The 15,435-nt window shown below is 45.7% G+C and overlaps 1 protein-coding gene across 4 annotated transcripts in view; it reads right to left on the reverse strand.

Moving 5' to 3' along the window:
• Positions 1–15,435, reverse strand: part of SATB2 (SATB homeobox 2) — a 168,417-nt gene that overhangs the window by 56,297 nt on the left and 96,685 nt on the right. For all 4 annotated transcript variants that reach the window (XM_065069483.1, XM_065069484.1, XM_065069486.1 and 1 more), the window contains 2 exons: positions 4,728–4,854; positions 2,764–2,887 (listed from right to left, as the gene is read on the reverse strand). In XM_065069483.1, the coding sequence (XP_064925555.1) occupies positions 2,764–2,887; positions 4,728–4,854 (251 nt within the window). The remainder of the gene's footprint in view (positions 1–2,763; positions 2,888–4,727; positions 4,855–15,435) is intronic.

Below are 15,435 nucleotides of genomic sequence, written 5' to 3' on the forward strand. Positions count from 1 at the left end.
CGGGACTCGAGCTGCTCCTGAACTCTGCGGTTTGGGGGGCTTAAAAAACATGAGCAAAACAGAGAGACTTAAGGGGACCTGGGTGGTGCAGCTCAGTTTCAGTCTCCAACAGGTCATTCCCCGTTCTCTGCTGCCTTTTCGCTCTAAGTTTCCCACTCGAAGGCTGCTCTGGTGCACTGCGGGCTATGAAGTAAGAGCCTTTTTAAGTGGCAGCTTCAATTTCTAAAACTGAGATTCAATTTTCTAATTAAAATCAATATTTTGAGACATAAACCTAGCATTGTGGCAGTCAGCAGCAACTCCCTCCCCATAAATCCTGCCTTGCTCAGGTCACTTTAACGAGCAATAGTTATTCCGAAAGCCTGATGGGGAAGGACTTTGAACAAAGTTGCCCTGAGATAAGTTGCTTTTTCTTTTAGATTTAGTTAAATTTCCAGTCACTAAGGAAGGGTGGGGAAATTGTATAGCTCTGTCTACATAACAATTCGGTTTCTCCCCTTTGTCCCTCCCAAATCCTCTAGTTCTACAATAAATCAACATCACTGAAATCACAGGGCTACTAAATATCACCCAATATACAAACGCATTAACCTTTATTTGAGAAAGCGAAGCTTAAACTAAATCACAAAATCAAATAGTGAATCAACCACTGGTGAAAAATCCCAGGACGGATTCTGCTGAGCTGCTCGACGGGAGAGCAGGGGAAGGAACCAGAACAACTTTCAGACTGCACATCTCGCTATTAAATGGAAAGGAATCCTAGGGGTACTTCTGCTAGGAACTTTGGTAAGAAAGGAAAGATCCGGTCACAAGAAGAGTGGGGAAAAAAAGACTAATTGGGAGTTTCTAAACGATGCATATTATTCCTGGGAAAATCCTCAGAGATAATATGAAGTAGCAGATATCATCATGGCCACGTGGAATGAACACTACTTAGACCAGGAGCTAAGAAATAGCCACACGGTGAAAATTCGGCGCAAGGTGTGGAAAATACAGGATGTGCTGACATCCCAAGAAACCCTGACCAACGTCATGGGCCGTGCTGAAATGGGTTCTACAACTCACGGGAAAGACAGAGGTCTCTATGCAAAGATGGAAATGCTGAAATAATTGCATTTCTCTCTGCCACACATTCCCTCCTGCTTGGTTAACTGGGATTTACTTGTTTGAAAAGGAGCCGTATGCTAAGGGGAGCTGAGCCGCAGCCGCATCAGACACCTAGCAGACAAAACCACCAGCACAATTTCAAATCCAAGTGAATGATTCCATTTGGCACTAGCGGCAATCAGAAGCCCCCGTGGGCTGCCCGGGAGCTGGGGGAAGCGGTGGAGCGGGAGCTCCTGCCCCGGCCTCTGCTCTCCAGGCACCGCACACACATTAATAACCAGCAGCATTTATTTACTCCGCACTCGGGCTCCTAAGAGACCACTCTGCAATTTGCTGCTGCCAATAATATATTAACCACAAGGGGGTTGTAATGACATTTCACATTTGGCACGATATTTTTTTTAAAACTGATTTGGGAGAAGGAATTGTATTAGAGGCGTATTCAGATGATGGTAACAGACAGCTCCTGTACAACCTTCCGTCGTATCTTTTGCATTTTGTGAGCCAAAACAAAAGAGACTGCAAGGTTTTATGGCAATAACAACACTACTATGACACGCTGCATTCTTGCAGTCCCAGTTCAAGGGTTAGTCACTACTCAAGGTCACTTACACCTGTGCTTAAAACTAAGCAAGCTCAGTTTTCTACAGAACCGTCTCCTTTTTGGCTTTGTCCACTAAATAAATACTCAGGCATGGATTTTCACTGCCATCAGTAATTCTGTAAATGTATTTCAGACTAAGGCTCCAGAAGGAGTAAACCAAGTGCAGCACGTCCACCTGGTAGACTTTGAAACTGAAGCGGGAGGAAGACGACCCAGACAAGAAATGGATTCTGCCTCGGAAATGATGCATAGTTTAGTTATCCTGGATACTGAAGAAACCTGGGCAGAGACAACCATATGCTGCAATCATCATTAGGTGACCAGATTCCACAGATAATTCTATTTAAAGAAATTATACTTAAACCACATGAAAAGACAAATACTTGTGTATTCGAGGCACTTGTGCTCTGTGCACACCCAGCACCACTGCTGCTCCTGTACTCAATAAGGCAAGTCCCGCCGCTTTTTTATTAATCTCTTGTTATGACAATCCGAGGTACAAATAGAACTCATGATAAGTTGTATCTTAACATGACTGCACTGCTGTTTATAAAGCAGTCGTGGAGAATGAGACTGAGTTTTTGTTCTTTTTTTAACACAATTACATATGCATTTTTTGTTGCTGTTTCCTAGAAATTGGGGCACAACTGTTAAAACAGCATAGTTTTTGTCACAGGTGGAGGATGATGAGAGCTACGCGTGGGTTAGCGGGGGAGCCAGACCTCTGCTAGCAGGAAGAGGCAACTCACATCTTGCATTTGAGCATCATTAGTCTTATTGCAAAAGGTTCAGATAAAGCTCTAAATGAAGAATTTACGTCTCTGAACAGCAGGACAAAAATCAACCAATTCATTCCTAATTTCTATCTGGCAACCAAGAAAACACGGTATAAAGATACTCTTTTCCATGCCAATTAGAATTTCTCCTTTCTAAAGAAAACAAGAAATTGATTTGGTATTTATGGGATTGTCTGGTCTAAGCCCTTTACGGAACAAATCTGAGCTTTAGATCTGGCAAAGCTGGCTCTCCCTGAGCCGGTTCCAAACACTGACCTGTGAGAGAGGGCATTCTTTGGCTAGCGTGCTCTGATTCATCTCTTTGAGCAGCTCCTTTAAGGCATTGCGAACTGTGGCATGGTTCCACTGCTCCGCTGGCAAGTCTTCCAACTTGGAACAGCTGTTAAAAACAGAAAGCAGGTAGAATCATCACCTTCACGGATGTTACTCTTTGCGGACAAGTGCTACAGACCTTCAAGCAGCAGCACAAAGTTGGAGTTCCCTGCCCAGCTGGCCCGCCGAGGTATTTGTCCCCTCCCCACCAAGCCTGGCTCCCAGAAGATGTGCAGTTTAACTAAAAGGATGACAGCACACGGCAGGAATAGCAGCTAATCCTACACTGATATTAAATGTGCGCATAACCATTCCCTCTGGGGCCTGCGCTGCACAAAGCAAGGCCCAGAGACCGCTGGATAAAGCCATCCTCTCCAGACAGAAAGACACTCCTGCTGGGATAGAAAAATAAACAGATACGCCACACTGTCACGAACAAAATCGCTCCACAGAAAGGGCCTGCGTTGTGTGGAGGGAAGGCTTGGAGCAGGGAGTCTGTTAGTTTTATTTTATCCCACTTCTTACACTGCCCTCATCGCTGAGGTATCCGGGAGCCTTTCAGAAACCCACGAAGCCACATGGCCAACATCTGTCTCATGTTGTTCATTCTCACTTTCCTCCTAAAGAGCTGCATATGTAGTGAAGCTTTTGTCTTGGTGTGACTTGTGCCTCTGTTAATTTAACAAGCTGATGGGCTGTGTCACCGTACGTGGGGACAGACCCCAGAAGCACATCACAAAGCTGGGAGAACCCTGCCATTGAAACTGAGAAACATAATGCACGCTCTCCAACCAGCCCCTGCGATGGTTCTGCCTTCTGCCTCTAAGCCCGGCTTTACCCTCAGAGTTGAAAGTTCAGCCGCGCTCGAGGAGTTCAAGTAGTCAATGACCATCTTTATCTCAATCTTTATCTCAAAGTCAGGGGCTATCTTTCATTTACACGGCACCCAAGCATTCGAGTACTTTGAAGATAAAGAATGAGACCTTGATCTGGGGTTGATAGCCTCTAGCAACAGGACGTGAGGAGAGGCTGGATGGACTCGTGGCAGCTCATCCTGCTGAGGAGATGAGTGACTGCACTCCAGTTTTAGAGTGGCTACGGGCTCTAGATGCTCTTCTGCAACTACGTACTCTAGCTGAGAAATTACAACGGTACATAAACCCCAGGAAACGCCCGTTAGTGGGAACTGAAAACCCTGAGCCCCACCAGAGATGTAACAGGAAAGAAATGTTGCTTTTTGGGACGTGAATGTCAATAGGGCACCAGCTCCAAACCAAACCGAGCGGTTGGAGGGTATGTACCTGCTGCCAAAGGACACAGACGCACGTCCCCACCGTCTCCACTGAAAGGGGGAGAAAAAGTGGGTGTTGGGGAAGGGAGGGCTAGTAAAAACGTCAGGAGCTTTTGTGTTCTAATCAGGGAAGGAAAATACACTCCAGCGTCAAATAGAGCTGCAGCCACACATCCCTGTCTCGTCTTCTTGCCTTTGCACTGGGAAGACCACTGGAGAGAAAAGGAAAGCCAACAAGCTCCCTTCTCCCCAGCTGGCAGAAGAAGACCCCGATTCTCACAATGCAGCCCCTGGGAAAAGGCAAGGACTCTATCTTTTTGAGACAAGAAGGCCTCAGGAATCAATGAAATTAGGGGTTGTGGAAAGGTCTGCCTTCAAAGGCCCTGGATCTTTACTGACTGAGCTTCTGCCCCTTCCCTCTCTGCTACCATATTGCTACTGCAGAAAACACAAAATCATTTGGAACATGCACCAAAAATCAGCCTTCTCTTCATTTTTCCTTGCACGAAAAGACCAGGTATTAATGAAGCCAGGACGTGCTAATCTCTGTAGTAATGCTGTAATCGACGGAGCAGCTCCGAGACCAGAGAATAGACAGATGTTCAGAAACACCCACCTTTGTAATTGGATTTTCAATGTCACAACATGATAGACATCTTGTAGCATGTCGGCTACTGTCGCATCTGGTGCATCAGTCACATAACTGAGAGGGAGGGGATTCCACCTCCCAAGCTTGATTATTCCTGAAAAGACAACAAAAAAAATCGTACTTTATATTTTACCAGACATTTATTAAAACCTTTGATAAGCTTGTTTGTTCCTGAGACCCAATTTATTGCAGTCTTGCTCAAAAAGATGTGTTGTACAGACTTCTGAGGGAAACAATGAGGAAGAGCAGGAATAGATTTCAAATTCTTAGCAGAGAGTTGCTGACATGTTCCTGGCGCCTAAATTACTTCAAGGAAGCACAGGAGGCTTCCTCCCTCCACAGCTTTCATCATCCCACTAAAGCCTAGTTCTCCAAGTTAGAACAAGCTTTAAATACTCCATAGTCCAAATTTTGCAGGCTGCAAAGCCCTCGAATAAGTAAATGCACAGGGAAATTGCTACGTGTGGGATTTCAGCACACGGTTCCTGTCTGAGCACGGCAGGGTTCCCCGTGCGATGGACGGCACTGAAATCCACGCCACACTATGAGTTCGCTCCCAGCTACAAGTGGCACTATGCAGACAGTTCCTTTTCTTTGCAAAAAAAAAAACCAACTGCAAGCGGCTGACCGCAGATCCAAAATAGCATTTTGGGGGCGGGGAAGAACGCTGCAAGTTCTGTTTCTACGTCTGTTCATTCTTTAATAGGGATCATCACCTCTTCTGGATGAGCTTGTCACAAAGCCGGGAAGCTTGGCTGGTGAGCTGTTTGGTGCAGAGGTATTATTTGTGTTCAGACAATTGCAGAGGGGCCACCCACACCAAAACCAATGACTAACACCCAGGAACGACTTCCAGGAAGGCGTCAAACAAAGAAAAGCCACAGTGCCATCTTACACGAGAGCAAAGCCATTCAGCGCTCCAGCAACTGCTTTTATTCCCCCAAACACGACCACGAAATAAGTCCCACCTCTGAAACAGGGAAACGAAGCTTCTTGCACAGGGACAATGACAGACCACGAGCCCATTGGAATATATTTTCCCCATTCCTACACAGGTTGAGGAGGAAATAGTACAACTCCTTTTGTAAATGTTTGCATTTACCACTGACACGCTGCCTTGCAAGGTGTTGTATCACCACATATGGAAAGCAACTCAAAGCGACCCAGTTCATGCTCAGCGGCCCAAAACATCACTGGAAGACGCTGGTACAGACAGGACGGTATTTCAAGAGATTTCGCAAGGGGAGATGTTGTCCAAATGACACAAAAAGTTGCTTGATATCCAACGCTTGGAAATGGGGCATAAACAGAACAAAAACATTTAAATGATGCACTGTTTCAGTATTAAGATTGAACAATCTGGTGCTGAATATGCTGCAGTATAAATAGTGCCTGGACTCGGCTCCAGTAACACACAGCGCTCGTTCACAGCGCCGTATGGCTCCAGCGCCGGCTCCTCGAGTCACATTCCCCTTGCCAAGAAAAGCTGTTTTTCTTAAGGGGATAGTTTACTTCATGTTATCTCTGGTGACAACAAGAAATGCATATAGTACAGCATATATTAGTCATGAAATGAGCATCAAGGGTCCACTGAGTGAAATACATGCTGGGAAAACACAGTTTAGCTGCTGACATCCTTCACCCCCTTCTGCTATGTAATAATTTAAAGCAAAATCACCTAAAAATCCAGAAATCTATACCAGCTTCACAGAACACTTGGCTTCCTACGTTTAACCACGCCAAGTTTTCGTGTAATTGAAAAAATAAGCATCATATGTGCCCCATAAGTCACATCTAAATTGGTAATATTTTACAAGAGAGTGTATTTTTCATTCGCTCTGAGAACAAACCATCTGCAACACGGGGCCTGGCAGCGCTGCCCAGAGACAAACAGACCGTGGGGTCACTGAAGGCACCAAAGGTGTCCCAAAACTCAAAAAGATCAGGAGAGGAAAACCACAGCGCGCCGTGGGAAATACCGTGCAAATCGCTTTGCAGGAAATGTCTGCTACTGCTGGAAGTCAGGTAGATTTTGGAGTGTTTTATTTAATCCTCCTCTACAAGCGGCGAGGAAATTGTTTTGGCTGGATTTAGACAAACACAGGTGTTACCGTGATGCTGGGTGCCTCTGCACGTTAACACCTGCTGTGGGTTCTCTACTCTAAGTTACAGCACTGCTGACGTACGCTGTTTTTTCAGCCGGTGTGATATTATAGAATCCCAGAATGTGAGGGGTTGGAAGGGACCTGGAAAGCTCATCCAGTGCAATCCCCCCATGGAGCAGGAACACCCAGATGAGGTTACACAGGAAGGTGTCCAGGCGGGTTGGAATGTCTGCACAGAAGGAGACTCCACAACCCCCCTGGGCAGCCTGGGCCAGGCTCTGCCACCCTCACCATGGAGAAGTTTCTTCTCAGATTTAAGTGGAACCTCCTGTGTTCCAGTTTGCACCCATTGCCCCTTGTCCTGTCACTGGTTGTCACTGAGAAGAGCCTGGCTCCATCCTCCTGACACTCCCCCTTTCCATATTGATCCCCATGAATGAGTCCCCCCTCAGTCTCCTCTTGTCCAGCTCCAGAGCCCCAGCTCCCTCAGCCTTTCCTCACACGGGAGATGCTCCACTCCCTTCAGCATCTTGGTGGCTGTGCTGGACTCTCTCCAGCAGTTCCCTGTCCTGCTGGAACTGAGGGGCCACAACTGGACACAATATTCCAGGTGTGGTCTCCCCAGGGCAGAGCAGAGGGGCAGGAGAACCTCTCTGACCTACTGACCACCCCCTTCTAATCCACCCCAGGTACCATTGGCCTTCCTGGCCACAAGGGCCCAGTGCTGGCTCATGGTCACCCTGCTGTCCCCAGAACCCCCAGGTCCCTTTCCCCTACGCTGCTCTCTAATAGGTCATTCCCCAACTTATACTGGAACCTGGGGTTGTTCCTGCCCAGATGACAGACTCTACACTTGCCCTTAATTACATGTGATTATTTTTTGTTTTGTTCTAGAGCGCATTAGGCTGGTCCAAAGGACAGCGAGAAACTGTGATTTCCATCAGCTCCTCTGCAGACTCCCCGGAGGGCTCATTTCATGGCACTGACACCGTACTTGCTGCACTAGGGAAGACACTGCTGACTTGTTGAGCAAACGTATTCTCCGCGCATCCCTGAATGATGAGCAGATCAAAATTTTCCCCTCACAAATGTCCTTCTCATCCAGGACTGGGTGTTCCTAGTGTAAGAGCAAGGCCAAGATGAGAGCAGCCTGGTAGCGACGACTCACTTCCACAGCCACGTGTTTTACTGTCCCTCTCATTGACTCCAAAGGATGCAGCTCAGGACTTTAAAGAATCACTGAGCAAGTTTTTATCCACCACAACCAAGACTTAGGAGTGGGGACAGGAACGAGCAAGGGTCACTGCATTATTAATGAATAAACAACTGCTTCAAGAACGTCACTCCGTCAGCTCCAGACCCTCTCAAAACGACATGTGGACAACGTGAAGCGAACGAGACCACTCAGGAAATCCAAGAGCACGTCTTTCAGGAATTCACACAACTCTTCTGTTAACAAGTCTGGTTCTGCTTCCTGTGTCAATGATCCTCTAGGACTCTTCTCCTGTGAGAGTTTTCTGAAGGGGAACTTCAAGAGAATGGAAAGCTTGCAGACACTCCAGCAACGGCCGCACGCTAGAGCAGCTCTCGAGAACTCACCTAGAAACGGCTCAATGAAGCCCAGGGCCAGTTAGGCAACTAAAGACAATGAACAGACCAAACAGTTTTCCCAAAAGAATTTTTTTTCCAGATGTATTTTAGAAGAGATTTTTCCATCCAAGCTGGCTGTTGGTTCTTGAATGGCATGTCCTTCTCCAGACAGGCCTTTTATTAAGTTTAAGCTCCAGCTTCATCCAAATGCAGACAGGGACAAAAGACAGAGTAACCTAGTTTTAAATGTGCATAACTCCCTTTACCCACCAGAATGCCAAACCACAAGTTTTGCCAAAGCAAACTGCTGTGAGCTTGAGTATCAGGTTCATATATAACAACCACAGCAATTTACTGCTGTTGTTCCATGGAGGCCAATGACCTGCCACCCCACCAGAGCGCCTTCAATGCGGTTTCATTTAAATACAGCTCCTTTGGAGGAGAAAGTGATAACAAAGAAGAACAATATGTCAAAGAGAAGGCTTGATCAGCACTACCATAGCTGACCTCTGTATCTAGCAGAACTTGTCACAGGGTCTGTCGTCTGAAAGTGATGCAGCCAAAGCACAGGGATCATTCCTGGCACCTCATCCTAGCAAGGTGTGAACAGAATAAATGCAAGGTTGGGGCTAAAGCAGAATTAACATGGAATCACAGAATAGTGTGGGTTGAAGGACCTTCCCAGCTCCCCCAGTGCCCCCCCTGCCATGAGCAGGGACATCTTCACCAGCTCAGGTTGCTCAGAGCCCCGTCCAGCCTGGCCTGGGATGTCTCCAGGGATGGTTCATCCACCACCTCTCTGGGTACCTGGGCCAGGCTCTCACCACCCTCAGGGCCAACAGTTCCTTCCTCATGTCCAGCCTGAATCTCCCTCCTTTAGTTTAAACCATCACCCATTGTCCTATCGCAACAGGCCCTGCTAAAGTCTGCCCCCATCTTTCTTATTGGCCCCTTTTCAGTACGGATTAGCATTGCCACCCAAACACTTTTGATTCCTTTTACAACTTCAGGCAGAGACCTCAACAGAACAACCAATACACCCTCACTTCCAAGCCATTTATCCATTGCCACGACAGACACGGCCCCGTGAGACGGGTGAGCTCTTGTGACGCTGGTTGCATCTGTTTATCCCCTTCAGAGGCATCCTGCCCTGCCGCTGTAACATGTAATTTTCCTTTGTTCAGCTGTACTGTGTTACAGAAATTAAAACCTGCCTGTCCCATGTAATAAGTACATAGAATTATTTATCCATAAATTGGTTTGCAGGAAATCACCACCCTGCGGTCCCTAATAACTCAGCCTGCGTTTTCTAACCTGTGCTCTGGCTGTGGTGTATCATCAAACTGTAAAAACATAAAGGCATAATTTGTAGTTATTAGTGTTAATCCAGCAAAGGGAATGACTTTTCAAGCAGAAAGGAGGAAAAAAAAGTAATGGGAGCAATTAAAAAGAAAAAAAAAGCCTGATTATATTAATTTTGTATTATATTATTGAGCTGCCCTTTCTAGCTCTTATGGTAATTTACAAAAACATTATACTGCCTTTGCCCATCATTCTAAGGGTGCCCATATTATTCTATTGAATTTCAACCATGATACTTTGGGGTAATAGATGGGAAAAATAATCAGCGTAATCCTCCCCTGTGCTTCTAAAGCGCCTTGCACCAGAGGATCCCAAAGCACTTTAAAAACATTCATTAATTAAGCTTCGTAACATCCCTGTGAGGTAGACTGCATTACAACAATCGGCATATCGCTGATTCAGTGACGGAAAGCACGGAGTGAACATAATCCCGGGTTTGTGCCAATACAAAAGAATTCCCCCTCCTTCCTTATTTCAGCCCACAATAAATAATCCAAACACCCCACCCCAGCTCAAGGGCTTCGCACACAGACTGCACATCACCATGATTATATATGATATATATATGATTCTATATTAAAATGTTTAGAGAAACATGGATGTGACTGTGAATAGAAAGACTGTTACATTACAAGGTTTATTTGCTGACCTTCAGACTGATGAACGTCGCTTTGATGTACGAAACTTGGTCGGAGTTCTTAATTTTTCGAATGCTAGTGCAGCCCACTACTTTACTCCAGCACGACTGTTCTCGAGTATTTGACTTCAATAACACACACCAAACAGTTTGATGCCTTGTAATTCTACATATCAGGTTTACATTTTACTGGAAGAAGATTGTGCCTCATGTAACAGATGCTGCTTCACATTTGGGAAACGTTATGGGAGGACCCTGACTTTTATTAGATTAATTTAATATAGGCACTAAGTTACTAGACTAAATTAATAAAGATCTTCTTAAAAAAAAAATAATAATGGGTGGGGGGCAGAGAGAGAAAGAGAGAACAGAATGAACCCACAAATTCAATAACATTTTCTGAGGCTTGTTATTTTGGAAGTCTTTATTTAATTTTCCAGCCCGCTATTCTGTTGGAAAAAACAGCCAATAATTGCTAAGAAAAAAAAAAGGGTTAATGTTATTTACTTCGGGGGATTATTTTTAAAACTGTTACATGATAGAAAATGAATACCACAAACAAATAGAAGGGTGAGGAAGCACCAGAGGTACAAAATGCTTTTTAGATTTTTCTGTATTACTTTTAAACCTACTACCTCTGTTGAGGAAAACCACATTTAGCCCTGCACAACATCTCCCTTTCGGCACTTCTGGGATGAACCTGCACTTACCCTGGACAGCAAGAAGAAGCACATGAATAAAGGGAGAGAAATCCTCTTTTTCTTTCATCTGACAAGGAGAACCACTCCTCAGCACCTTTTCCATGGCACCACAATGAAGTATTTTCAGTCCTGCAAACTCATGGTGGAAAGGCTACTGCATATTGAGCGTATGAAGCAGCAATTAGCAGCTGACCTTCCTAACTCTGTCGGCTCAGCTTTACCTCTCCTGAGAGGCACCTTCACTCCAATGCTGCTTTTCTTGGTAGTATTATACGAGACAGATATACTTAAAGATGAGAAGAAACTTGTTCCTGGTGAGGGTGGCAGAGCCTGGCCCAGGCTGCCCAGGGAGGTTGTGGAGTCTCCTTCTGTGCAGACATTCCAACCCGCCTGGACACCTTCCTGTGTAACCTCATCTGGGTGTTCCTGCTCCATGGGGGGATTGCACTGCATGAGCTTTCCAGGTCCCTTCCAACCCCTCACATTCTGGGATCCTGTGATTCTGTAATTCTGTGATATTATGATCCTATGATTCCTCAGTAGCCCCAGTGCCTGGAGCATTGCAGCACCCGCTCCTTCACCGTCATCCCCACGCAAAGCCCCAAGCAGGGTAGTCTCCCCATTTTTCCATGAAATCCCTGTCTTTCGGGCAACCTCCCCAGCTCAGCCCTGTAAGGGGAGATCGCTGAGGAGCACGGGCTGGTGCCTCCTCCCAAACACCCTTTGAAATCCAGACCTGAGTGTCACAGCTCAGCCTGTCCCTGACCAAAGAGCTCCCTTCACTGCTCGTGGATCTGGAGACGCTGCAGATGAGTAAAAGGAGCAGAACTTCACACAAATGTTTGCCTCCCAAGCTCCTCTGTCAGTTCCCTGCCAGTCTAACGCCACCAAGCAACATGAGCTGGTGAAGATGTCCCTGGTCACGGCAGGGGTGGCACTGGGGAGCTGAGAAGGTCCCTTCAACCCAAACCATCCTGTGATTCCATGACACAAGTGCCCCATAACACCTCCAGCAAGGAGAACAAGACACCTGGGCCCACAGCCTTTGGTCCCCACCTTCCAGAAGCCTTTCTTGGGTTTTATATTGTGGTGTTTTCAAGTGGAGAAGTGAGGTGGAAGATGTTTTCCCTCTTTGAGGAAAAACCTGATGCCAGTGCCCCCAACTCCTTGTATTCCCCCAGTTTCAATGCTGGCCTATAAGCTTCCCAGGGAAAGACGGCCCACTGAGCAGGAAAAAAGCACAATAACGTGGCACTGCAACTGAATACATAAAACACATTTTAAAGGTTACAAAAGAGCAGCGCTAATAGGACATTGTAGAGGCTAATAGGCTTAGAATTAAGCCTACGGACATTGTTTGGCCTTGTATGACGCTGAATATGCTGCCTACTCACAGAAAGGCAGAAAGCCTGGCTGGGGCTGCAGACACACAGTGGCCAACGGGCTTTGTGTGGAGTCAGCTGCAAGGAGATCTGAAAATTCATGGGTCTTGAGTCCAAATCAAAATGCGGACACGCGGCATGCTGTGCTGCACAAACCGAGCCCTGAACCGAACGCACGTTCGTATCTTGGCCTACCGAGTTTTAACAACTTAATCTCTTCAGTTTAAGATTTGCGTCTTTTGGGGTTTTCCTTACGCTGTATAAAGACTAGCAGAACGTTTCTTTTGCGCTAAATTACTACTTTTGTCCTGCCTTCTGTCTTTTCTTTCCTCCCACCAGACGTTCAGTTCTTGACTTCCACGGAAAAAAAGAAACCAACAAAAAGCCAACATGAACAACTGAAGAACAGTAGGATGCTAATTCCACCTGAATGCAATAGGTGAGATCCAGCTGCTGTTACCTCCGCAATTTGACTCAGAACCCTTTGCTCTCTGCAGCTGTGTTACTGTAAGAGCATTTCCAGATCTGTACAACAGCAAACTATGTCTGTAGGCTTGATCCTTGTAGATTTCGTGCTGTTCAGGTAAGAACTAGATCCACCGTGAAGCAGTGAACCAAGGCGGTAAGACTTGTATTAGAGCATTTTTATATCCAAAAATTATAAGGGAGGAAAATTATCCATATATAAATGTGCGCACACGTATATATTTAATAATATGCAATAGAGCAAAGACTCAGGGTTTGTTGAGGGCTCAGGTCTCCCTCATCGCTCACACATGGGTAAAAGGCAAAGGATCAAGCCTTATCCTTCCCTTCCCAATTGATCTGCTGGAGACAGACAGAGAATAGGATCTTTAAGGTTGCAATATTTGTTTTCAAAATACATTTTAATAAACTTTGACCCTAATATGAGCATATGAGCAGCGTGGTAAACTCAGAGACATTCAATTAAATCCAACGCAAATTTTTCCTTCGCTGACACTCCTTTCAGCTGACGACCCCGATTCTCGGGTTCCCTCTTTTCTTCCAAGGAAGAGCAAAACAATTCTGCATTTCTGACAAGTCTAAATAAAGCTTTGCTGGTTCCTGAACTATGCTACATTTCCTATCAACAGAAAACAAAGGAGAAAGAAAACAGCCTGCAGTTCACCACTAGAGGAGATGACTAAGAGCAGCAGGAACTGTTACCAGACTCAGATAAAACACTTTTCCCTTGTTCTGCTGATGAGCCCACACGATGCTGAGATGAACCCAGATTTGTTTTCTTAGCCTACATCTTCCTAGAACTGAAACTCTTTCCTTATAAAGCCACCAGATCCTTTTTGGGATCCTGCTAGCATTTTCATCTTCATGTGTCCTGGTTTTGTTAAAAACAAGTTTCTCTGTTAGTGAATTTGCCTGTCAGCTAAAGCTTCATATCAGCTGCATTTTCCTGGAGAACCAGATACATGTTTTGGTAAACACAGCAATGGAATGTGAAGTTATTGATAAGCATGGATGGACAGCTCGTGAGAGGGACAACGAGAAACTGGTGGCCAAAAACTGACCAACTGAGCATAACATCCCATTCACGTGAATACTTCATATAAAAGTGGGAGATCACAAGGATGTTGTCCCTTTCCTTATGGCCGACATTAGGAGGGAACCTTGTGAGTCATTCCTGCGAACTGAGGCCTAGTGACAGACTGAATCCAGCTCCGGTTGGCTGCAGAGTCCAGTCCAGGACTTCGGGTGCCGGCTCTGCAGTTGCTGGGACTTTAAAGATTGGTTTTGTATAGTTTGTATTATTTTCTCTATTCTAATTAGTGGCATTAGTAAAACATGTTTAATTCTTCCAACTCTCTTCTCTCTGTCCTTCTGTCCCTCCCGATTGCCTGTCCTGAGTGGGAAGGGGGGAGAGGGAGGGACTGAAGGGAGAAGATGTTGTTAACAATACATCTGCCAGGGTTTTATTGTCAACCCGCAATCAAAACCCTCGACATCACGTTAGTCAGTTTGCGAACAAAAGACTGAAAGAACTATGTTAATTTGCACATGGCAAAGACTGGGAAGAGTTATTCACCTTCTGGATCTGGAGGTTTGCAGCACACGCTTGTCCTGCTTTGAAGGGTTTCCAGAAGTTTACAGTGTCTTTATGCAGCAGCTACAATTTTGGTGTAACTGCAGGAGAGCTGCGGAGTTGCTATGAAGAAAACTGTTCAAATGCAAAGAGCTAAAAAGCCCCTACATTGGTATTTCAAGAAAAAAGGGAGGAAAGGCTGTAATTCCTAATTATCTCCCCAAACTCCAGGTGTCTTTGTGCTTCTACATGAGAGTAAGCAGGAAGAGACCGACAGCTCTGGGGAATATTGTTAAATAAAGATCCAGTGGGATGATGCCTTCTTCAGGACATGGTACCAATGCTAGAAAACCTGTGGTACCTACCAAAGATGCATTTTACCATCAGGTACGTCCTACACTGCGCTCTGTACCACAAATGCACAGCAACTGACCAAGGATTTCAACTAAGAACATCGTAGCGAAGGAGATAATAAGATATAAGTAACATTACTGCCCAAAGCCTCAGGTAGGAAGCTGCAGACACTGCGTGCACACACAAAACGACCTTCTGATAATCCAGCAAAGAATCCAGAGTGAACCTCAATGCCCAGGGAGCACCAAAGCAGTGCAAAGAGGCGGCTTTGGGAGGCTAAGCGTTTGCATAACCTCCCTGATTTCAAAGGTCATCCTAGAGGAAAAGCCTTAATCTGGATTCTGCCAACACAGTCATTCCCCACAGGCAATAACCATCCCCTCCTCTTGGCGCCCGCTCGGGTGGTGGGATGTGCGTTGCACCGTGGGTATTGGCATCTTAAACAAAGTCTGGTATACTCCCCCAAAGCCTGTTGTTCATTTGGA

Source organism: Columba livia, chromosome 7 (assembly GCF_036013475.1).
Source record: "Columba livia isolate bColLiv1 breed racing homer chromosome 7, bColLiv1.pat.W.v2, whole genome shotgun sequence".
Classification (NCBI taxonomy): Eukaryota; Metazoa; Chordata; class Aves; order Columbiformes; family Columbidae; genus Columba; species Columba livia.